The following is a 24,319-nucleotide window of genomic DNA, read 5'->3' as shown; positions in this document are numbered from 1 at the left end:
GTTAGAATTAGGGATCATTTCTTGACTTTCAGAAATTAAATGGGATCAGTATAACAATTTCCAGTCAGAAATTCCTTTAACCACCACTCTGGAACCTGAAAGTTCCTTCAGTAAAACCATGAAAATCAAACCCACAATGATTTCTGTACATAGAAATCTGAGCATGACAAAACCTGAAGTCAACATTTCATCATATAATTCAGAAAGCTGAAAAAGGAAGGTTTATTTTCTAGGTTTTTTAAAATATGAGTTATTTATATATCTTTTAAGGATTTCCAAAACTGTTTTTACAATACACTATTTCAGGGGTTTTTTCACTCTGGTGTTTTTTGGTCTTAAGACCTAGAATGACATTCACACTTTGCAAGATGTAGGAGTTGGTTGCTAATTTCCTGAAGATTGTAGAAATTTGTGTTGCCTGGAGGCAGAGCAGTCAGTCTGCTGAATTCTTTTTCTTAAGGATTTCCGCCTCCATCTGGCAGTGGAAACACTTTGCTGTTCTTGCTTTTTAGAAGCAGGTCCATTCCCTTTAAATTTGGGGATCCTGTGATTATGCTTAGTCCATTATCCACTACTTTCAAGGTAGGGAATCATTCTAAAACAAAATTAGTCACAGCAGAATTTACTGAATATTTTCTCCTTTGATACAAATTTTCTATAAGCCTTAATACCAAAAACCTTGCACAACAGAAGAGCCAATCGAGAAATATCTATTAACCATACTCTGCTAGTGAACTACACTTTATTTACCATCCACAAAACCTTAGGACACCCTACAGACATCACATTACAAGAAGCCAGCTCCTTTTAGCTGACTGCAGTGAGGATTTCATTGGAACATACTGTGTCTTGTCTCCTTGCTTTGAGAGAAAATTCTTTCCTATGTGCTATTATGATACCTCATCTATTTTGAAGCAGAAAAGGAAAATAAATAGAGAAAACAGAAGGAAAAAGCAGTAAAATATCCCTACCGTGTAGGAAACTTTTAGAAAGTAACAGAAAGTCCCATTCAAATCAACTTCTTTTGAGAGCTGAGAGCATCTATCTGCCCTCTCAACCAGGGCAATACACTTTCTCTATCTTGCATCAAATATATGAGGAGGATTCAGAGGCATACAAATAAATCTATTCCTACGCTGATTTGCCAGAGCCTCTCTGTAATGTATAAATGTACAAAGGTTACTGAGAAAACTTGATATGGGCAGACTGGATTTTGGCAGATTCCATAGCCAGCAGCAGCAGGCACAGCAATCTGGGATTTATGCTTCATTAGAGCTGGCATAATGTCAGCCTGACTGAAAAAGCACAAAGAGCCCTCAAGTAACCTACCTAGCTATCATGACTTTCAAAGTTTCCTCTTTGGCTAGGTGGTTGAACAGGTTACTAGCCTCATCCAAAGTGAATGAGATTTCTGAGTCACCTTCAGAGTGACTTATAATTTGTTCTGTATTTGGTGCTTTAAACTTGACCTAAGCACATTGATCTTACCCTGAAAATCAGCAAACACTGAATTATGCCAATCAGCTTTTTATGACTTTTCCTGAAGCCCGTTTACAGAGGGCAGCTCATACAGAATATGACCACATGAGTGCCTAAAACATTGGCTTCCTAACATCAGAACTTCCACTTGCCTCTTATTCAGTAGATATACATTACATGGAAAGTTTTCACCCCCACTCTGAAGGGGATTGCTTTTCACTATTCTACCATGTAGAATCTTCACTGGTACAGGTGCTAGGAAAATCTAAGGAAATTATTTTTTCTCGCAGGACTCTGCATCTCTGGAATGTTGTCTTACCAGCTCTGACACTGGCACCAAGTCCTGATAGAAAGACACAGAACTGACTAGAGGATATCTTTCCAAACCTCTTGTGCTTGTTCCCTCCTACAAAACTCAATCATGCAAGGTCTATGAGACCACTGATATGACAACACAAATTAAACTGTGAAAAATCAGTCCCAACCACCATCTTTTTCACATAAGGCATAAAAGTCCAACATCTAACCTATCTCAGTTCCTCACTGGAGTGAGCCCATGGGTAAAACAAAGATGGCTGAAGAGCAGCACAAGGTAAGCTGTCATACAGCTAACTGACAGATAAAACTGTTCTTCTCTTTTATAACCTCTTTTTTCAGAAGCTCTGATCTCAATGGTGTCTGGGTCCTCCTGGACATCTTGGGAGTGTGACATTTCAAAAGCTGGTTAAGGATAGGTCACTCCTTTCTCCTCATAATCAATACATTGAGTCTGATCACTCTTGATGCTCACAGGCAATGAGCAGCCTGGGCATCTGTGCCTGCTTACTATAACATAACGAAAAATGAAACTGGGCTGGAAAAAAATTTTGAATTGGTAGTAAAATATAGTCTATTTTCTGAACATAAGGTGAAACAGATATTATGGTTGTTTCTCAGAAGTGTGCACTTAGCAGAATGCAGAATCCAATTGCAAGTCACTTGTGAAAATCAACTTTCTCTGTGAGAAAGTCTTTACCTGAGTTCATCACTCTCCTCTTGTCAAAGTCATGTTATTGAGGAATAATAAAGCTGTTGACTAAACTGTTTGATTGAATGCAAAAGATTCAATTTTTGCTGAAACTGGAACTAGTTTGAGAGACTAGGACTTATCCTACAGTAAGCAAGTCACTGCTGTAAGAGACAAATGGAAATACTACTTTTTTTAGTTTAGTTGTTCCCATTCAATTCCCAGACAGAGTTGTACAGAATAGCCATTTACAGTTAAATGTTCAGTAAAAATACATGCGCCAGTCTGTTTCTCTTTTCTGGTTAAGAAGACACATGGAGATGGTAAGTAGTGCATTACAGGGATGAGACCGTAGATGTAAAAACAGCTGGGTGGGGAGTTTTTCAATAATGTCTTTTTATTATTTCAAGCAAATTTAGCCAATTGAATGCACATAGTACATTTATCTTTGCTGGAGGATTTGAAGTTTAAGCTTGCATTATTTCTGGCTACTTTGGAATTTTGACCTGAAAATGTTTCCACTGACACTTCACAACATATTTTTCAACTTGCTGACGTTTGCTAGGGGACCTGTCCCCAAGTATTAAATGACAGTGACATTGGGGTAAACAAAGAACACTTGAATCTCTTCTCAGAGGAATTCCTGCTTGATTTCAGAACAGAATAGTAGAAGTAGGAAGAAAACCAGAAATGGTTTATGTTTTTTCTCAATTGCTTATAAAGGTCTAGTCCTCCCTGTAAGACTATTGCCAGCCAATTTGTCATGTTCTCTCACAGCTGATATACAAGAAAACACACATACAAATGAGGTAATTTGCTCACACATTTCTTGCAATAATGATTTAAATTCAAACAGCAAAAATTATGGTATAGAAAACAATGGCTGGAAAGAAACTCTTACCTTTAAGAAATGACTTCATTGAACTGCCATGCTCTAAAATATGAACCGGAAAAATAATTGTGAGCTAGCTTTATTATTACTTTTTTCTTAAGTTATGGTCTTATCTGGAAGGGTTCTTTAGTAATAACTAGGCATTAAGTATATACTGTAGTGCTATAATTAGTGTTAAATTTTCTTTAACAAAATACTTACTATTGGCAGTTAGCTCCCTCTCTGTTTTCCCATCATCTTGATATTCATCTAACCATCTTTCATTGCAAAAACAAAAATAATAATATTAATAAAAACTATTAGTATAGTATATATCATCTGACCATTACCTTTTGTCTCCAATAGTATTTTTATACACCTTTTATCAAGTTACACCTTAAAACTACTTCCAAGATCAAATATTCTTTTATAACTTTAGCACAGTTGGCCTTATTCATATAAAAAGAATTTGGTTCAATTTGCTCCAGGCAAATAAGAATTTTCATGGTAGCTGTATGAAGTGAGTAGTACTATATGGAGTACATTGTACAAAATACTAATTATTTATTGGTTCAGAGGCTCAGCTGTACATATGAGGGAGTTTTATAGCAGTGGTTAGTTATAGTTATTGTACTTAGAATTATATACAAAACCTGTAGGTCTGGAAGTTTCTAAAACTTTTGCAGATCTGCAGCAGCAAACTGAACTTCTGTTCTTACTTTATTTTCTTTTATACTGATGAATTTAAGGAGCTTTTATGCAATATCATTTCACTGCACACATACATTCATACTCCTTTCAGTTGAACCCTCTTATTCACATAATATTTCCCAATCTTCAACAACCTCACTTATTTAAAAATAAACAAATACGTGCTCACTATCAGGTTCTATTCTATTGACTCCATGTTGATGTTGTATTTGTTTAAACTCAAGGATCCATAACACATTTCATTTCTTGTATGGAACAAAACTCTATGAATAAATCTCTTATGCATGAAGTCTAAACTCCACTGTATTTCAATTTTTTTGCAATAAATAGCTTGATTAACTTTTGAGACCTATCTCCTCATTCCATCCTAAGAAACAAAAGATCACTAGTAGTTTCTAAAAGTAGAAAGCAATTGTTGACAAAAACTGGATGCAGGATTTGAGATGCAGCCTCACCAGTGCTGAGTGCAGGGGGCAATCACAGCCTTGGTGTACGCTTCTGCTGATCCAAGCCAGGCTGCCATTGGCCTTCTTGCTCACCTGGGCACATGCTGGCTCGTGTTCAGCTGCCTGTTGGCCAGCACTCCCAGACAGCTTTCCAGCCACTCATCCCCAAGTCTACAACACTGCATGGGGCTGTTGTGACCCAATGCATCTCCCTCAGTACCCTTGTGTGGATCACTTCCAACCCAATAGTCTTGTCTGAGTGCTGCAGCAGGCCACTGACTCTTTCTGCTTGGATTGTGGGGTTCATTCTGCCTCCCACTGCTTTCTTCTAGCTCAGGGGGCTGGCTACGAGGAGAACTGATAATACTATTGAAGACTGAGGGGAAGAAGGCATTAAGTGGCTCAATCTTTCCTTCATCCAGTGGGTATTTTCTGTACTTGGCTACCTCATGAACTGTGTCAGGAGGTTCTTTTCCGTGGACTCCAGGAACCTCCTAAACTCCTTCTCCTCTGCTGCATTGTATTTGTAGTCCCTCACAAGAAAACAGCTGGTGATTGTGAGATTTCTTGCAGCTGCTCACATTAAATTTTGACTGCCTCTTCCTCCTGGCTGGCTGGTCTGTAAACCTAGACCGTTCTACCATGGCACTGGCCTTGCTGGCCTTTTCCCTGATTCTTACCCATAAACGCCCAACTCTATCATCACCATCATCAAGCTCTGGAAAATCAAAATACTCCCTAACATACAGGGCTGCCTCACCTCCTCTCCTTCCTTGCCTCTCCCCGCTGAAGAGTTTATAGTCAACCATGGCAGCACTGCAACTGTGCAAGTTATGCCACAATGACAACTATGTCATTTCCACAACATCTTTCCACAATGACACCTATGTCATTTCAGATCTTTCCACACAATATTTCTTAAAAGGTTGAGAACTGAAAACTTATTTAATATCACAAGCTTTCTATATAATTTAGATTAAAAAAATATCATGCACCTTTCCTCTTATGCAACATTAAAGATCATGCACCTTTCCTCTTATGCAACATTTGGTTTGGGACTTCTCTGCATTAGGCTATTACTCACTTCCATGCCAATATAGGAACTTTTTCCTAGTCTTCAGCTACAAAATTTTGCACCACTTATATGTTGAAAAACTCCAAGGCATTGTTCAAACATCTAGTTTGTGTGCACATATCTGCCCTAAAATTTTTTCATTACGTTGCTGGCAGGTAAGAAATTCTTTTTCTCCATGAATGACATACCTATTACAAGGAAATACAACCTCGTGAGCTTCCTCTCCTTCTTTATATTTGATGACAATCTTATCCAGGAACCATCCACTGCCTGTGTTGAAATGACAAAAGTTTATAATGTGAAATCATACTATTTTTAAAATAAATTTTAAGAAAAAAAGCCCAGATTATCTTTTTCTCGCAGAAAAATAGATCATATTTAGACAGATCTCATCTGAATAAATAAGATGTATTAACAGAATGAAAGTTTTATTATTTTTTATCTCTCCTAAGAGATGCAATTTTTTTCTGCCTTTGCCTGTTTTAATTTTAAGAGGGGTGTTTTTTTTCCCTTGGAGACAAATACATGCATACATCTCTGAACTGTCAACACCATTCACATCCCAGCCTACATCTTTTGATTATTCCCTGTAATCAAGCACAAGGATGTTGGGACCAATATGTTTATGCCCATAATCAAGATTTGTGTGAAAGCTGGAAATTTTTGTCCTCTGTGAGGGAACTTCTTATTGCATATATAAAAAATATTAATTAACAAATCTTTAAAATGAATGCTCTCCTGTGCCAATGGAGTGGGGCTGCAGGCTTGGAGGGGTGTTTTTCGCTTGGTGCTGGTAACTGGCAAAACTGAGGATCCAGAGCCAGCAGCCAGAAAGACTAACTGCCTAAGGCCAGCTACTGGAGGCCTTATACATCCATCCTGTACATATTTTTTTTTATTTGACATTGATGGATTGTTGTTCTGCTCAACTGGAGAGGGTAACAGAGGAAGGCCACTTGTACTGTTTGTGTACGTGCTGAGTTCCTGACTGTGTTGGTTTGCATGGCCAGCTATGTGCACATGTCTGTGTTTTAGAAATGTGTTTGCGTGCATATCAACTGGGAACACACACTCAGCCTTGCTACTATGAGACCAGCAGGCATGGGGCTGTGCAGTCTCACTTCTGCTGGATGACTGAATTCATCTTTTCTCTAACTGCAGTAACTGCTGCACATCCATGCTGATATTTTAGATCACTTCCAATAACCATCCTAGTGACTGGTTTGGTTGTCCTACGATGCCCTTCTCAAATACCCTGATCTCACTGTATCTGGACCACTCACAACTTATCATATTGCTTACAAGGTTTTACCCAGCTCATACCATTGCAGCAAAATGGCATGCAGGATGTTTTGGTCAGAAACAATCATCATATTTATCCTTATGCTTTGAATCCTGGCAACATCTGAGTCTGGAAGTCCTTAGAATGCAGCAGTTTTTGTCACATAGAATGGGCATCCCCAGGTAGTGCATGGAGCAAACCCTGCTCTTTAGGACAAAACTTCTTTACTCTCCTCATTCACAATAGCTGTGGGAGTAGATCTGTGCCCTGCAGCATGGGAGCCCCAAAGAAAACATATGTTTCTAGGATCCTTTCAAGACAGACGCCAAATCAAGAATTAAGACCTTCCTGCCCTGTCACTCAGGCAAATGATGAGAAAAAGGGGTACTCCACCTCTGAAGGAATCCTCCCTCCTCCTTCTCAACCCCCAAAAGGTTGAGTCTCTCTGAGCCACCATCTTTTTCCAGCTTTCAACCCCTCAGCCACCTCAGACTAGGCTTATGTGGGGCTAGTCTTGGATGCAGTTCAAAAGATGTCTGTGAAATCTGTCTGTGCAGAGCACAATGAAAAACCTTCTGAATTGCCAAGGCATGCATTTTGTTACAGATAGAATTCAATCCATTGTACTGTATAGAAAGTCCTTCAAATCCATATATATGACCTCCAATGTCAAAAATCATCTTGAGATGGCTGAATTGGGTTTCAGATTTGTAATGCTGATCCTGCTAATCTGTGCTACCTGTTAAAGGAGATATCAGGGAAGAGAGCATGGCATGGTGCTGTGGGGAACAGAGGGGAGGTGGGCTACACCACAGTGCTACTTGGGTTATGCCTTGGGTTACTACAATGTGAAACTTTCAGGTGCACCATCACTCCTATGTTGAAAAACTCCAGGGCATTGTTCAAACATCTAGTTTGTGTGCACATATCTGCTCTAAAATTTTTGCTGAAGGCAGCAAACTCTATGGAACTACAGGAAACAAGATTACACACATTCCAAGGCTGCACTGTTATGGCTGTTTCTGGAACAGTCACACACTTGCTCAGAGCCTTGGGCAGTACAGACAGCAAGATTGGTGTTGCTTGGGGCCATTTCAGAACAGAGTAAAAGGGCTTTTCCAATCTGTTATCAGTGGAGCCTTGAACTGCCTAAAAATCCTCCTCTTCACTTAGCTTCTTCCTAGATATTAATCTGCAAGCATATTTGCAGTATTTACATCTTTGGTGCTTTTAAATGCTAGCTTTCTCTTCATTTACATCATTCCAGGGAGATGTACCCTTCTTTGAGAGCCTGTACCCAAAATTCACCTAATTACCAAATTCTTTCTTCTTTCCTCAAAAACCTACAAAGTTAATGCAATGTGACTCACTGGAACACCTCCACATGGACTTTCACAGATCAAATGTATAATCAGATCTTCTACAAATGCCCAAAACAGCAAAGACCTTGTGTTATAGCTACCAAATTTTGTCAGGTAGAAAATCAGCTGCTGAATATCTTTGATTCCTTCCTGGACAATTTTCACTGTCTGTCTGGTGAAAGATTGTCTTACCAGTGTGAGACACACTTTTGAGAGTTTTCTACATGCAAATAAACAATGCTTTCTTATTAATAACCATGAAAACAGAGAGCAGAATAATAGTATATGACATTAAACTCATGCCCTTTTTTCTGTCCATTACCACAGTTTTTCATGATCCTATCACAGTGATCAACCTGCAGGAAGACTTTTTATCACTGCAAGACCTTCTGTCACATTTTCTATGAAGCATACAACATAAACAAGTGCATTGGGTTTAAAAAGCTCTTGAAAACAGACTAGTCTCTAGGAAATTAAATCTTACCTGGACCAGTTCCATCATGGCTAATCAGAACTCTCTCCAAGTCTCCCAGTGAGACAGCTTTTATGCAGAAAATATCCATCTGTGGAATCATACAAGGAAAGTTATAAGAGTCTTAAACATAGCTACTGCTTTGACTCTAACATTATAAAAAAGCTTTTTTGTAATATTTTGTTTGTTTGTTTGTTTTCAAAATTAATATGGTTGTTTTATATTCATCCTGGCCAAACAGGGAGGATCCTTTAAAACTTTCTAAAGTAAATAACACCTGAAAATTACTCCACAGAGACAGCACCAATACCTTTGGCATGACACAATGATCAATTTCAATTACTTGGTTGTGTCTACATTATATTTTCCAGCCCCGTGTGCCTCACCAAGTTTGGAAAACATACTCAGGAATACAGAATAGAACCTGTTTCTCAAATCTACAGTGATCTGTTCAGGACAACAAAAATGATATTGTTATAATGTTATCTATATGTACAATACAAATAACCAAAATATCCAAATTCTAATATCTAAAGCTCTCAGTAAATGGTTGATTAAGCAGATAAAAATTATCCATATGATGCAATTATGTAAGGAATTATGAATAAAGAAAATAGCCAATGCTTGAATAAACCTTGTAAATAAAAAGATATTTACATTTCTTGACAAACGCATTTTCTAGCCATAATTTAGTCTTATTTATCAGAAGCAATATTGTTTTTAGTTCACCTGTCCATGTCGAAACTTAATTTTATTATTCTTAGACCTATGGAGCTTCCTTTTGCCAGCATCTCCTCTTGTCCCAATGAGGTTGATATAAACATTGGAATCTGTTTCAGCACCAACTTTAGCACCAGTGTATACATGGACCACATACACCAACACTACAAGAAAAAAAACTTGAGATTATCCTTGCAGCTTGCACAAGATTCTAAAGTTTCCTCTACAAAAATTTTCCAGAAAACTCTACCGATTTTCAAGTTTGCAAGTAGCAACAACTATCCATGAATTTGTAGCTTCTAGGTTCAAATCTTTTAATTATCTTCACAAAAATATAATAACACCAAGCTTAAGAGAACGCCATTATGCTGAGCATTGCTGTGCATTGCTGGTACACAAAGTCTTTCTTTGCAGTTCATTGGGAGACCACCTAATATATCGAGTCGACATCTGAAATTAAAGCTCCTTTTCACCAGTACTGAAGCATTTTCAACCTCCAGATTTATGCAAAACAATTATCTGGGTTGTTAAACTTCATTTCATCTTAAAAGAGGTTTTAGATTTTCACCCCATGTACAAGCAGATGAGCATCTCCTACACCTATAAAAAATGAACCTTGTTTGTGAAGGTTTCTACATCTGTCACTAGTGAATGATAGGACTTCCAAAACAGCTCTCAGTTAAAATTTATTTACAACTTTTAAACGTCTCTCCTTATAATCTAGACCAAAGTCTTACACACAAAAAATATATACATCTTCAAAGAATTCTGCAATAGAATATAGAATATAGAATATAGAATATAGAATATAGAATATAGAATATAGAATATAGAATATAGAATATAGAATATAGAATATAGAATATAGAATATAGAATATAGAATATAGAATATAATATAGTAGGAATTAATGTATTAAGATGTTCTATGCCACACTAATATTATTTTTTTAACTATCCAGATATGCAAATTCATTTTTAAAAAATTCTTTGCAGTGATCATATGCTATTATGTTTAATTTCAGGTTTTTTTCTCTGTGATTTTTAAAATAAATTTCCTGTTTACATTTTAATGGCAATTTTTCCATGCAGTGTTTCTATTCTAATCACAGCTGGCCATTTCTGCTGCTATGTAGTAGATCACAGAGAAGATTACTGTTTCATTTATGCATAATTTGAACAGTTCTTGGGAGCAAAGAAAGGTAATACAAGTCCTAACAAACAGAATTAGTTCAAGAAGAAACAAAGATGAAAACAATATAACAAAATGCTTGAAACTGGACAACACTCTACAAAAACTAGTTAAAATAGTGTTACCTTTACACCACCAGATAGCTACTAGAATATGACATTTCCATACATTTTTTATTCACTGGATCCCAAGTGAGCTTATAAAACTCAAACATCATGTCCACCATCACTGAAAAACAGCTACTCCTGATTCACAGATGAGAAGCTAAACAATAGTAAAATAATACTGCAAATACTTGAGGGAGAAAAATAGCACCACATGTATTAAAAGATAGGAGAAATGTTATGGATAGACTTTATGCTTAATCAAATTCAGGTACTTATTTTAATCTATGTAAAATTATCTGAAAACACTGTGTCTCCAACTTCTTTATCACTATTATGACTGGGACTCTAAATAGAAGTGGTGTTCCTTGACCAATTATATTATTTTCTGTAATTCCAAGCACTCATTGCAGCTCTCACATCCATGCATTAATGTACCAACACTGCTTGCGAAATATAAATGATCTCAATAATTCACACATATCCTTAAAAATTTGAAGAGCCTTATAAAAGTTGTTTCAAGGTTTTTAACATCAAAACATCATGATAAAACAAATTGTAGATATGAATAGCAAGTAGCAAAGATAAATTTATCTGATAATTAGCATAATTGAGCTATATATCCAAATTACATTTTATATCATAACTGCTAATATAATCATAGCTGGCCAAAGGGCAGAGGATAAGGGATGGTAGCAAACTATGACAGAAAATGTGCAGCAAAGCAAAGAGCCATGCTGATCATTAAGGGGAAAAATCTTAGGAGTGAAAAAGGAGAAAGATTACATTTCCAAAAAAAAAAGCTAAAAATTATCATAATCTGTGACCAGATATTTTAATAACAGGGCTACACTAACCATGAAGCAAGATGCTGCAGGTAGTAAAAAAAGGGATATATTGACTTGAAGTCTCCTCCACACTTTTACACTCTTACTTACTTTCTTAGTTTTAAAAATGCAAAATATCTGTGGGAGTAAATGGAAGGGTATAGAGTGTTTATGTTATGACTGTTTGTATAGAAAGACCAGTATTACTTACAACTGCAAGTAATTTCCATCATCAAAAATAAAAAATTTAAGTAACTATAAGCACAATTTTAAAGCATATTCAAGGGTTTCTTTTTAAGAAACCATTTAACAATAATTGTTTACAAAAACAAAATACCAACAGATCCTTTCTTCCATGGAAGGAGAAGAGAAGAAGAGGTATTTATAACACAACACAAAGATATTAACAGATAAATAAATTATACTACGTTTTGTAGCACTGTGAATCTCTGTGGTAACCAGAGAGACAATAATGATCTAATCATTAAACAGAGCTTTCCTTTGCTATCTGCCTAAATAAATCAGTCTGAAGTAGACAGCATTCACATCTTGAAATGTAGAAAACTGGAAAATATTTTCTATAATATTATAGAAATAATATTATAAATAAATTATATTTATAATATTATAAAAATAATATTATAAATAGTTTCTTGCATCTATACATCCCTCACCATCTCTAAAATGTTAGGTCTGATATTTATTTAAGCTACACAATCTGCATTATTTATACAGGAACCTTCTTAACAAAATAGACCAGTTTGTGCTCTAAGTTTTTCTACAAATATAGGCTACTGCAATACAGGCTATTATATTAGGATAATAAAAGGAATGTTTATACCCCTTAACTTGTGTATATGTTACAGTATATTTCATAGGAATCACACAAAAAATGAAGCAGGGAAAATATTCTCCAAAGCACACACGCCTAATTAGAACATGGCAAACATGGCCACTATGGTGAAACACCTGCACATTCAAATAAACATTTACTAAATAGATTGTGGACATTAAGCCTTTTCTGTGCAAATGGAAAACTAGGCACAGACCAGCCTAAGAGGATTCAAATTGCTGAAGTTTTATCAAGCAGTTCCTCTAGATTGCAGAACAGCCACAAAAGATGCTGGTGCCAATGACTCCTGAGCTAAAGATTGCTTAAAGCAGAGAAAAAGAGCGATGGTGCCACTCTGTAACAGATAAAACAAGGTACACCAATTGTTTGATGGGACAATACAAGCAGAACAAACCTACTCATTGAATGTACTGCTGAGACAAAAAGACTCACCATATGTGAATTTTTTTCCATTTGCAGTTTTCTGTATATTGTTCACAAAACACAGTTTGTTGTTTAGAGAGTAAAGTGAAATAATCCTAGATAATGTGTTCAGCCTCTGAGACTGTGCTTTCATTTCTTTTGAGTAACCAACCTCTTCTAAGGCCCCTGCTGCAGGCCCATCTGCAATGGAGACCTCCTTCACTGCAGGAATAAAAAGCCATCCCAAAACTCTGAAAACTAGAAATGTATGGCCTGATCCCCTGTTCTCTAGTAACTACACTAGCTGTAAACTGGGGTGACACAACATTCAGAGAGACGTAAGCCCATAGACAAAAAAAAAAAAAAAAAGAAAAAAAAGCCAGAAAGAAAGTTGAAAATTGTTTCATAAAATCAGCCACTCAACAGAAGTCAGGAAACAGGGTTTCAGCATTGAGGGGGACCTGTGAGACTCACATCTAGGCATCTGTCCAATGTTGAGCACATCAAAGTAATAGAAAAAACGTATTGGAAAACACAGTAACTTCGATAAAGGATATAAGAGGATTAATTAATACAGAATAGCAGGGGAAAAAATCTCAGCTAGCACTCAGTAAGAAAAGAAACCTTTCAGAAAATAAGTGATTGAAATCTTCAAATTGTTCACAGGGTAACCTTAGATAAGCTCTAGAAACCAAACAGAAAAATCTGTAACATGGATGCATGGATGAAACAGATGAAAAAGGGAACAAAAGTGTTTTCAGACAGAGCTGAGGAGTTTCTAAAAGGCAGACTTTAAAGCAGTATAATAACTGTGCTAAAAAATCACAGAACAAAATATATAAAAAATACTATAGAGTCATACAAGCAGGCAAGTGTACTAGTACCAAATTTCTAGTTGCTCAGCCTATAAAAATTCTATCTCTTGAGATACTATCATGAGGCTTCAGGAGTTTTTTAAATCCCAGTTCCAGCTTCTGGCATCTATTGATAACATAAGAATTGAACTACCTTGGACAAAAGAGAAAGAAAGTTTTCCTGGTTATGAAGAAGAGGTAACCTAAGGGCAATGGAACATGAGTTGGAGAACCCCTTTTTCCAGATTTCCAATTTTGGGGACCAGAATCAGGGTTTCCAATACAGAAAATTGATATATATCTTAGCCTTCACCAAGGACAAGAGATAGCTCAGTCCCAGTTCGCAGGCACAGTATATAGTTCTCAATTCCTTTTGAAGAAGTAATGTACAGAACTCAGTGACTTATGACACTTGCCTTTGTAAAATATAAACAGTATGCAAATACCTCCAGTTGCTTCACTCTAAAGACTAGGTTAATATGTTGATATGTTTTGGGTGAAGAAAACAAACCTAATAGGATTAAAGAAGAATTTATTGTTGAGAATCTGAAAATTATACTTTTCATGGAAGAAACTTTCTCTTCCTTTTGGTACAAACTTCTGTCCCATTGTCAGATCTTTTCAAAGTAATTCCACTAAAAGTACAGTCATTAGTTGAGAATTCTGGTTAAAAGCAGATGAATTGAAGATGCACAGTTGTCTGTGCCTAGTGACACACGTTTGCTTACAACACTGCTGAATCGTCTGGTTAGCTCTACATCCTTCTTTCTGGTGTGCAGCATGGAGTGGTTTTAGGGCAAAGAACTAGGTCCTTTTTGGATGAAGCTACACCAGATAATACATTCCAGGAGCACAATGATAACAATCTTGACACAAACTGGCAGTCAGTCTGTGGGAACAGACCAGAACAAGCCTGAAGTAACTTCCCTCTCGACTCCCATAAAGAGCATATAGGACACTTAACAAAGTGGGATTTTAGCACTGAGTGCTTCACTGAGCAAATTCACTCCCACCAGGCTGCCAGTGTAAACAGACAAACTGGCCAAAGAGCACAAAACCTGGAGAGATGTTAAATGACACGCAACATTAAAATTGTCCCACTGCTTCTATTCAGTCCTCTCTTTATGCTGGCGTACCAAGATCCCAGAATGGTATTGCACAGTATTGCTCCAGGTTTTGCCTTTTTTCTATATGACATGCCCACTTGAATGAAATGGTTGTTTTGACTCAATCTGTCAAACAGCAAGGTTGAATCTCTGGTTTTGTCACTTGGTGCTAACACTCGGCTTTCAAAAGGGTGTTTGGCATTTTGCCATGAAGGGTAAAGATACAGGTTAGTGCAGCATTAAAGCTAAAAGAGAACAAATTCTTAATGGCTGATACAGGTTAAGAGGGACTATCTTCCTCAGAAGCAGTGCATATATTAATTTAGAAAACACAAATACAAAAACAATATCAGGTTAGGACATTTCAATTCAAATTATCGCTCTCACTCTAATCTCCACTAACTGCTCTCTAATCTCTGCTGGTAATATCTGGAGCAATAGTCTGGAAATATATATATATTCTTCACGACATGCAAGAAAATTATCAGCTTTGAAAAAACATACTTGCTAATGAATTTTACTATAAAGAAGCTTGACTATTTACTTATGTAGTTGGTGCCTCCTGAGTGATAAAACAGGGATAAAAATTTTATAGAGATAACACTTGTGTTATTACTATTTGCTTTGGTCATCTTTTGCACTATTTCAGTCAGTTGCCACCTTCTAACCTTTCTGTATTTGCCTGCACACTGTACTGAAATGAGATAGAAGATAAATACTGAGACTGAGACAGGAAAAATTCCAGCTCCAAAGATTTAGTATTCTTTTCCAGTTGGAGAACCACTACAGTTATACCTTTGAATATGTGAACAAGAATAGGACACATTTACCCATTTATGTCCTTATTTGACATTTATATTCATATAAACATGGCAGTAAGAAGATTCAATATCTCTTGCATCAGGTACCCCTGTAGAACAAAAGTTCAGCCATATCTGAAGACAACCCATGTTAGGGTCTGTGATAAAGTTCTGCACATGTACAGAGTCCTGCTCTGGCTTCTCCCAGGCCCATCTCCACAATCACAGGGGCACAAGGGCAGAAGGGAACCTTTAGAGACTTAGGGAACGGGAACGCACTGACAGCACCTGCAGGGCTGTCCCAGAAGTCTCAGTCTGGGCATAAAACCCAACATGATAAGCAACTTGGAGTGCTTGTCTTAAGAAGTTTGATGCCCCAAGGATGTCAGATGCAATATAGGGAAGAAGAGAAGATGATTTTGTGATTGCAGAGGACTTGTTTAGGAGAGGAACTAAAGGCAGGGAAATAGATGGATCTAGGCGACCTGGGAAGGATGTGGTGTTAGAAAATAGATCACATCTGTTCTCTGTGTGCTTGTGTGGGTAGGGAGTCCAAGTACCAGCAACTGGACTTGGAGTCCTGCATGGCAGCAGCTTGAGAGACTGAAGGGAATAAAACTGTCAGTGAGTGGAGTGGGACCAGGGGTCAGAGCCCATTTCTCTGAGTGCAAGACTACATGAGCAGCCGAGTGTTGGAGGGACCAGGTGAGTCCCACTCAGCTGCCAGAGACACCCTGAGGTGTGGGTATCTTTAGGGGTGAGACCTGCTGGGTCGGGCATGAGGGAAATGGCCTGTACCAGAAGCTGGAGCAGGTGGGCAGCCTCAGGGGCTCCTATGTCCTGCTGCCAGCAACTGGAGAGACTGGGATCCAGGGGCAACTGGGGATTAGGCAGAGTGTGTGAGCCCAGCTGTCGGATCTACCCTCTACACACCTATACACGTACACAGTCCCACTGCTGGGTGTCTGTCCTGCTCAGCCAGAGTGGGGAGCAGGATGAGGCTGCTGGGGCTGTGTTTGTGCAGCTGCTTTGTGTGCCAGGGTGATCTGTGATCTGTGCAGCTGGAACACATTGGTGTGTGGTACACAGCTGTGCTCTCTGTAAGTGCTGACTGGGAATGTGCTGAGCCTTGCTGCTGGTTGGACCTGGGGCCATGCAGCTGTGGCAGCCTCACTGAGCTACTCTGAGCTGCACATCTGGGCTTATTCCCCTAATATTCCTATGCTAGAAAGCTAAATCAAAAGCATTCAAAGTCTTCTGTCTTATTGTCATTGAGTGATTTATTTCAAGATTTACCCAACTCAGGGAATGATTACTAATTTCCAATGCCTATCACTTAGAAAATAGTTGAATAACTTTTATTTTGCGCATCACAATGTAACAAGGGGTTGAAACCATATCTAAAGAGCAACAAGTAAAAACCCAATACTTGTAAAATTTGGTGAACTAAATCTATCTGGAACTGCTAGAAAGGAAAAAAAAAATAAGGCACAGACTGCATAGAAGAATCACAAAAAAAAACCCCAAAAAACAAAAACAAAAAAAAACCCCAACCAACCAACCGACCAAACCATCAAAAAAACCCAAAAGGAACCTCCAGGAATAACACAGTACAACAGCATACTGAATTCAGGGACAGCTTCAAAGACAGAGCAGGTGTTTTCTAGATCCCAGGGCTGGAAAAGCAAAAGAGAAGGTGTAACAGGAAGAGAAAAAGAAGCCATGGACCAAAAAGCTTTGGAAATGTGGAAAAAATAAGGAAAGGGAAGACAAAGCCAGACCTGCATTGGAGGGACAAGAAACCTGAATTAAGAAAGGAAGTTGAGGCTGGTGTGATGGAGAGATTGACAAAGAACTGAAATCAATACTTGGAGTAGGAGACCAGATTAGTGTCAGTTTTTTTAAGTGGCTGTAGAACAATGAGAAAAACTAACAAGAGCTAGCAAGGTGAGAAATCTGAATGGAAAAGAAGTAAGTTCAGAGAGGAAGGTAAAGAAAAGCTAACAGATGCAGGAAATAAATTCAGATCTTAAGACAAGATGCTAGAAAAAATAATAAAGCCAAGGAGTCAAATATTTTTCCATGGTTTTGGGTCCATATTGGTTGCATAGAAAATTTCAGCTGGGGAAAGGGAGAAAAAAAATAAGTAAAAATTACCATTTCTTCTGAGAGGGAAGCTGAGCAATGAGCTAAGTGTTTAAGAACAGCAATTACAAGACCAATGCCTTCTGTGCTTAGTTTACATTTGTTTGCTTTGTTTAAAGTTTCGAGTACATGACTTTTATACTTAAGCAAATCTGTTATCACTAGAAGATCACAGATTAAATTGAAAGTACAGAATACAAACTCCTAAATCATATCAAATCCTCATTAAGTAATTGCCAGCATGTAGTTTCATCTGCTAGAGAAAGTGAGTTGATGTGGCTTGCTCAGTACTTGTAAGCAATTAGCTTTTAAATGGGAAATGAAAATGGATAGTGTTTAATTTTCTTGTTCTTGAGAAAATAAATAGGAAATCCTTTGGACTCCTTGCTGAGTTTGTATTGATGTTCAATTTAAATGTTCCAAAAATCAATAACTAATTAGTAAAACTTAAATTTTTGAGATATTTCCAAGTCCTTTTGGAAATATATCTTTTCTTTCATACTTGAAACATATATTTTAATAATTTTCCTGCAAATACAAGGAAATATGCAACAATACAATTATTAAAGACTATATAAATGTGCTGGTTTAAAGATATTTCCAACATTTGATATAACTGACTTGATTTTACATATATAAATATATATATAGACCACAATATTAGTACTTTTCTATGAATGGGTTTTTCAGACTGCATAATGCAGATTTGAATTATTGATGCTGAATTGATTGTTTGTACAAATTAATTGGCTTCTGCACCATTTTTCTATTGCACCAGTAAATGACATATATGTCACTGTGAGTGACATATGGTACTGTGGTACATGTCAATGATCATAAAACTTGGTTCATCCTGATCAGTCCCATTTTTTGAAATCACTTATTGAAGTTAATAACTATTCTGGAAAAAAAAAAAAAAGAAAATAAGAAAAGAGCAAAGCAGAAATATGAGCTGGCTCATACATGTTTTTCAACATCTTCTGTCCTCTGCAATAAAACATTCACAGTCTTAATATTTTTTCAGAGAATTATATTCTTTTGACTTAAGGGTTTTCACTTCTGTGATATTTTCTTCTCAATTTATTTGATTGTCATTAAATGAATGATGATATTTTTTATGTTGATTCCCAGACACCTTGCAAAATTCACTGCATCAACTTGAATCCAATTTACTAAATGTAGCACCTATCCATGTAAGACATATCACTGTCAGACATTACTGGCCGTCAGCTGCATTGTTGTCATTCTATTAATGTAAAGAAAATCTATTAAAATAAAAAAAAAAACACTTGTAGTGATTATACTGAATCCCTGTTCTTCTATAAAGGCGCTGGACTTTTTAATAACTTTATATGATGGGAGAACAAAGTGCATCAAAGCTATCATAAACTTTGGTGTTCCAAAGTGTCACCCTGCAGCTAACAATTCCTATGTGAATGGCTGTGACTCAAGCCTGATTTGAAAAACATGTGTGTGATGCTTCACATAATGGATTTATTGTAAAGTCTGTTTTATGCAGGACAAGAAAGGATGACCTCAAAATTGCTAAAATGAACTGGATATCACATGACATTACACACCTTGATTTCCTACCTGATGTCTTTCTCTAAAGACCAGTATTTACCAATGATGTATGAGCACTCTGAGAAATCAAATATTTTATAGGGTAAGATCCCCTGGCCACAGCTATTATTCTGATTTTGGGAAGGAAAGGAGTGGGGTTAAAGGATCACTTCCCTCTCCTGGACCTAGAAAGTATCTGAAAGGGATTGCTTCATGGTTACACTGGCTTTTGGGCAGGAGGGCTTTTGTTGCCCTGAAGGAAACATGAAAAACTGTCATATACTCAGAGGAAATGGTTAATGAACACATGATCTAAAATACTTAGCACGTACGTACATGGCAAAAGCTCCTCTGCAGGGTTTCTTATTGCCACTTCTCTCCATGTATCACCTTCATCCTTGTCTTCAGAAAGCCAGCTCTCTATGGGGAGACAAATCTCTTCAGCAGAAACAGGGACTACTCTTTCAAGTCTGACTTGCTCCAGGTACCAGCTGGGATCATTTCCAGAGTTGTCATGGCCAATGCGGATTTTATATACTTGCCCAAGATCTCTGAGATTGATCTATTTAAAAAAAAAAAAAAAAAAAGGTAAAAAAAATAATAACAAATTACACTGTTATCTTTAGACATCCTTATACTGGGCATGCAAGCTAAATGTGCAGCTAACATAGTGCAGCTAACATAGCCAAGAATAATGAGTTTTGTTGGAAAACTAAGCCTTAATATACAATGAATCCCAGAGACAAAGAGTAAAAACATATGGAGTAGTCTGGAAGTGTAATTTTATTGACTTCAGTACACCATTATTTAAAGTGAATAAAGGGCTCAGAGAATCCAGTCTGTTTCTAGACCTCTTCAAGGAATCCATTTTCTAGTGTTATAATGTAAATCTCTATTCCTAGACAAATCCTTTAACAAGCAGAACTAAGTTCAGTCATTGCTACACCAAATGATACAAGTCCATACAGTTACCATCAGCAGAGACCTATTAACAATTCCTACCACTTATCTGTCTGCTACTTTTCTCATTGACTCATGTGTTTATGTGCTCTGGTTCCAGGGTTAACTGTTTTTCTAAGTGCTGATGTTACAGGGATGCTACACTGCAGCAAATTTAAACAGTAAAACATGGCTATGTCACATTGAATACTGCAGCCTTGAAATAAAAGCCACTATGTTTTGGGTTGCAGAGATATTTTAGGCAATTCTGATGGCAGGAATAGAAGCACAAAAGCAGGGTTAAGCACTTTCAACCTTTTTTTTTAACTTTTTTTTTTTTATCAGTGTCGTATTTGAAAAGTCATGGTAATTGGGAAAAAAATCACCAAGTGAAAAAAGAACAAAAAAAAGTTGTTTCCTTTACTATTATAGCAATTTTGTGCAATTTCACATCAAAACAAAAAGGAAACAAACATCCCTGAGGCAAGCCTGGCAAAACTCAGTCTCACAGGCTGAGGGCAGGACATGTATGCTAGTAGTAAAAAGTCTGAATAGAGTCATACTTATGATCATTGTAGTAGGTTTTGCTATATTAAAACAGTATGTTAAAGTAAGATGTGCCAACTAAAGATACAATTATAGCATTAATGCAATAAAACCATGTACCTCAAAGATATACTCTTAATACTCACAGCAGAATTACAACAAAAGACCAAAAAAACCACTCTGAAGCTAGCCACAAATGTAGGCAGGACATGGGCTAAGTTGCCCTGAAAAATGTCACCCAGCTGCAAAACAGAGACCTCTGCAGTGGGCAAGGGACTCCTAAGGTGACCTCAAAAATAAATATAAAATATATTAGAACTCTTAATCTTTATTGCAAACTGAGTAGAGTATGGTATTGGTGAACAACAAAGGTGGTGCTCTCCTGGCTATTTGTGGTGCAAAAGCATTAAAGGGCAATTTTGTAAATACAACACTGATACCTTGTGACCTTATGTCCATGATTAAATTCTGGCTTAATCACTGTTGAAAGAGAAGCATCACAGCCATCACAGATTATTGTATACAAAAATAATTACCATGATTCTTGGTCAGGACCATGAAATTATTAAAGAGCCCCTTTCAGTTTCTGAAGCAGCTAATCAGTCATTTGGCTATGAAGCAAACTGAAATACTGATAAAGAAATCTTGCATATCTATTTTATATATATGTGAGTTTTAGTATGTATCATATGAGTTGGCTCAAAAGCAAAGCTAAAACTTTTCAAATTATATTCATCTATCGTATTATTCTAAAGTGGAATTTTTTTGTTGTTATTGTTCCAGAAGGAGGTCCAAGATGGGAGATATGCTTCCAGGCGAATTCCCATGCAATGACCATGAACATGTCCTTCTGGTCCTTCTCCTCCTGCTGTGCTCCAGCAGATCCATTTCCTTCTTGTGTGGGAGGCCCCAGAGCTGGATGCAGCACTCCTGGTGGAGTCCCACAAGAGCAGAATAAAGGGACAGAATTACCTCCCTCATCCTGCCAGCTGCACAGTAGATGAACTTTGGCAGACCACTGATATAACTGGAGAAAACACCACAGAAATAAGCACATGTAGGAGAGCTGACCAAAAGAGATGTGGGGAAAAGAAAGGACAAGAAGAAAAAAAAAAGCAATTTGAAAAAGGAGAGGGAAATGATGAGGCCCATTCATCACCATATCAGCATACAGGGAATGACTGCTACTGGATAAGTAAGAGAGCAATCCATTAAACCTAATCAAATGAAGTTTCAAAATAGAGAACAGAAAGCTCTATCCAGACCTTTAGGTTTCTCCAGAAGATGTATCTAGTTGCAACTAGTTCAATTAGAGTTGTAGAAATACTGTTCAGCATTTCTAAATATGTATGTCCTTATGTCTTTCTCTACTTCCTATCCCTAACATTCACACTCTAAAAGTAGTTACTATATAAACAAATTAAGAAAGTTATGACCACGGGCTAAAGGGGAATTTGTCAAAGTTTCAAGTCATATTTGCTTGCTTTCAGCTAAAGGGAGAAACATTATCAAGCATCCTTGTCTACCTGACTTATAAAATAAGAGGTTTTTGTATGATAAACTATGCTGGACTTAGAGGTAATGGCATATTTCTGAATCTGAAAAGTCTCAAAAATAATTCAAAATACAGAACACTGCCCATGTGACAACAAGATTAGTAATATAATTATTGCATAATATTATTTTTCTGAATACTTGTTTATTAGTGACCTTGGGGAGAAAAGTCATGTATATTCCTAGGTGGAAATTAGGCAATGGCAGAGGGGAAATCAATTGTATATGATGTTCTGAAAGACAATATAATACAATTAGAAATTTATTTTCAGTACCAGTTGCATATTTGTGGCTTGGAACAATTCATCTTGATGTCAGATCAGATATCACATTGGTTTCTCAGTGGTATTGACTTGCTAACATGTTATTTTTTGCCAATTGGAATCCCGTTAAATGTATGTCAAAATTTGCTCTTGCAGTGAAATGCAGAGGAAAATATTCTCATAACACAGTAGAGCTAACGATATTCTTTTGACAACATAAACAGTGTCTTGAGGTTGCTTCTTCCTTCCCTGTGTTGAATAAATTGCCTTGAACTTCTGCATGACTTGAACACAACCTGGCATTTAGAAATCTACTTTCACAGCCAGAACGTTCTGTAAAAAGTTGTAGAACAAAGTTGACTTTGTCACCCTTGTAAACAACGTGCTTACACAAACTGCAGTCTGGCTGCTCTATGATGTTGGAACTAAAGCTGCAAAAGTAGTATTCCTTTTTATATGGAAACAGCCATTCTGATAGGCCTGCAATAAATGTCCAAAGAGGAAAGCATGAGTTCCAGGACTAAAGCATTGCTCTGAAAATTGGGCAGCTAGATTCTATTCCTGGATTTGCTTTAGGCTTCCTGAGCAACTACAAAATTCACAAACCCATTTTGCTCCAGTTTCTCAACTATACATGGACAACATTTACATGTCTCTTACAGAAACATTGCAAATCTCTTTTCATAAATGTTGAGATTCTCAGAAAAAAGCACAACTCCAAAATTCTGTATTTTTTTTCTAAAATGTTCTGTTCATTTTGTGTTAGTTGCTACTTCTCTAAAATTTAATTGAGATATCAAAACTCATGAATTGCAGTGATGTAATAGAGTTTGGACATGGAGGGAGATTCAAATTCTATTATGATGTGGCCTACATCAGCCACCTATAGAACATAAAACCTAAACTGCAGAGGTGACAAACAAGGGCATGGAAACACAGATCGAAGCAAAGGGATCTAGACACCACAAACATCAGGTATGGTGATGTTCTTAGGGATGACTTGTTAGAGAAATCTTCTACAAATGCCAGCCTCTTCCCAGAAAAAAATTTTGCAAAACACCTGAATCATCATCTACAGTTAACTTGTTGGTTGCTTGTGGAACTCCTTCTGCTGCATTAATTAGTTTGTGTTAAGTCCTGTCATAAGTTCTAAAGGGAATGGGCCTCATAAAGACCTTGCTTATGTGACAGCACTTAATAAGCTTAAAAATATCATTGTGACTACAATGATAGTGGTAATTCTATTGCCTTTGTAGCATTTTTCTTTACTGTTACAGGCAATAATATCAACACATCATATTTCATGGCACAAGTACCAGTAAAAATTATTGAAAAAACTGTCCACCACTTTCAAAAGGGCCATGCTTTCTCACACAACATCTTGGATTTAGTCATAGTCCAAATGTTTGCAAGCAGTTAAACTACACTGACCTGTGATATTTTGAATGGAGTCGGTATGATCTATCTTCATGTACTTAAGATGTTTAACTAAGTGAAAAGTAAAGTTCCTTGTCTGAACAAGAAAAGGTCCAGTGGAAAGATACTTCCATAAAAATATGGAAAAAAATACATGTATTTACTCTTTTTCTCTTTCATTTACTAAAATAAGCAAAATAATACCACTGCTGTCTAGTTGTGCAGAGATTATCTTGCAATCTCTTTCAGATTAACTCAGGCTAGCATGAAGATCACTTGGATAAATCAGCACTTCAGAGGCAGCTGCACCAAAATCCTAATGTCTAACACACC

The 24,319-nt window shown here is 37.0% G+C and overlaps 1 protein-coding gene across 1 annotated transcript in view; it reads right to left on the bottom strand.

Moving 5' to 3' along the window:
- LOC115493890 (lipoxygenase homology domain-containing protein 1) overlaps positions 1-24,319 on the bottom strand; it is a 189,953-nt gene that overhangs the window by 79,844 nt on the left and 85,790 nt on the right. Inside the window, exons 26-31 of the mRNA XM_072924659.1 lie at positions 19,605-19,830; positions 9,433-9,587; positions 8,716-8,794; positions 5,777-5,858; positions 3,579-3,634; positions 3,387-3,419 (exon numbers count right to left, since the gene is read on the bottom strand). Coding sequence (XP_072780760.1) covers positions 3,387-3,419; positions 3,579-3,634; positions 5,777-5,858; positions 8,716-8,794; positions 9,433-9,587; positions 19,605-19,830 — 631 coding nt within the window. The remainder of the gene's footprint in view (positions 1-3,386; positions 3,420-3,578; positions 3,635-5,776; positions 5,859-8,715; positions 8,795-9,432; positions 9,588-19,604; positions 19,831-24,319) is intronic.

This window comes from Taeniopygia guttata, chromosome 2 (assembly GCF_048771995.1).
Source record: "Taeniopygia guttata chromosome 2, bTaeGut7.mat, whole genome shotgun sequence".
NCBI lineage: Eukaryota > Metazoa > Chordata > Aves > Passeriformes > Estrildidae > Taeniopygia > Taeniopygia guttata.
The sequence above is the reverse complement of the archived record's forward strand: the minus strand, read 5'-3'. Positions and strand labels throughout refer to the sequence as shown.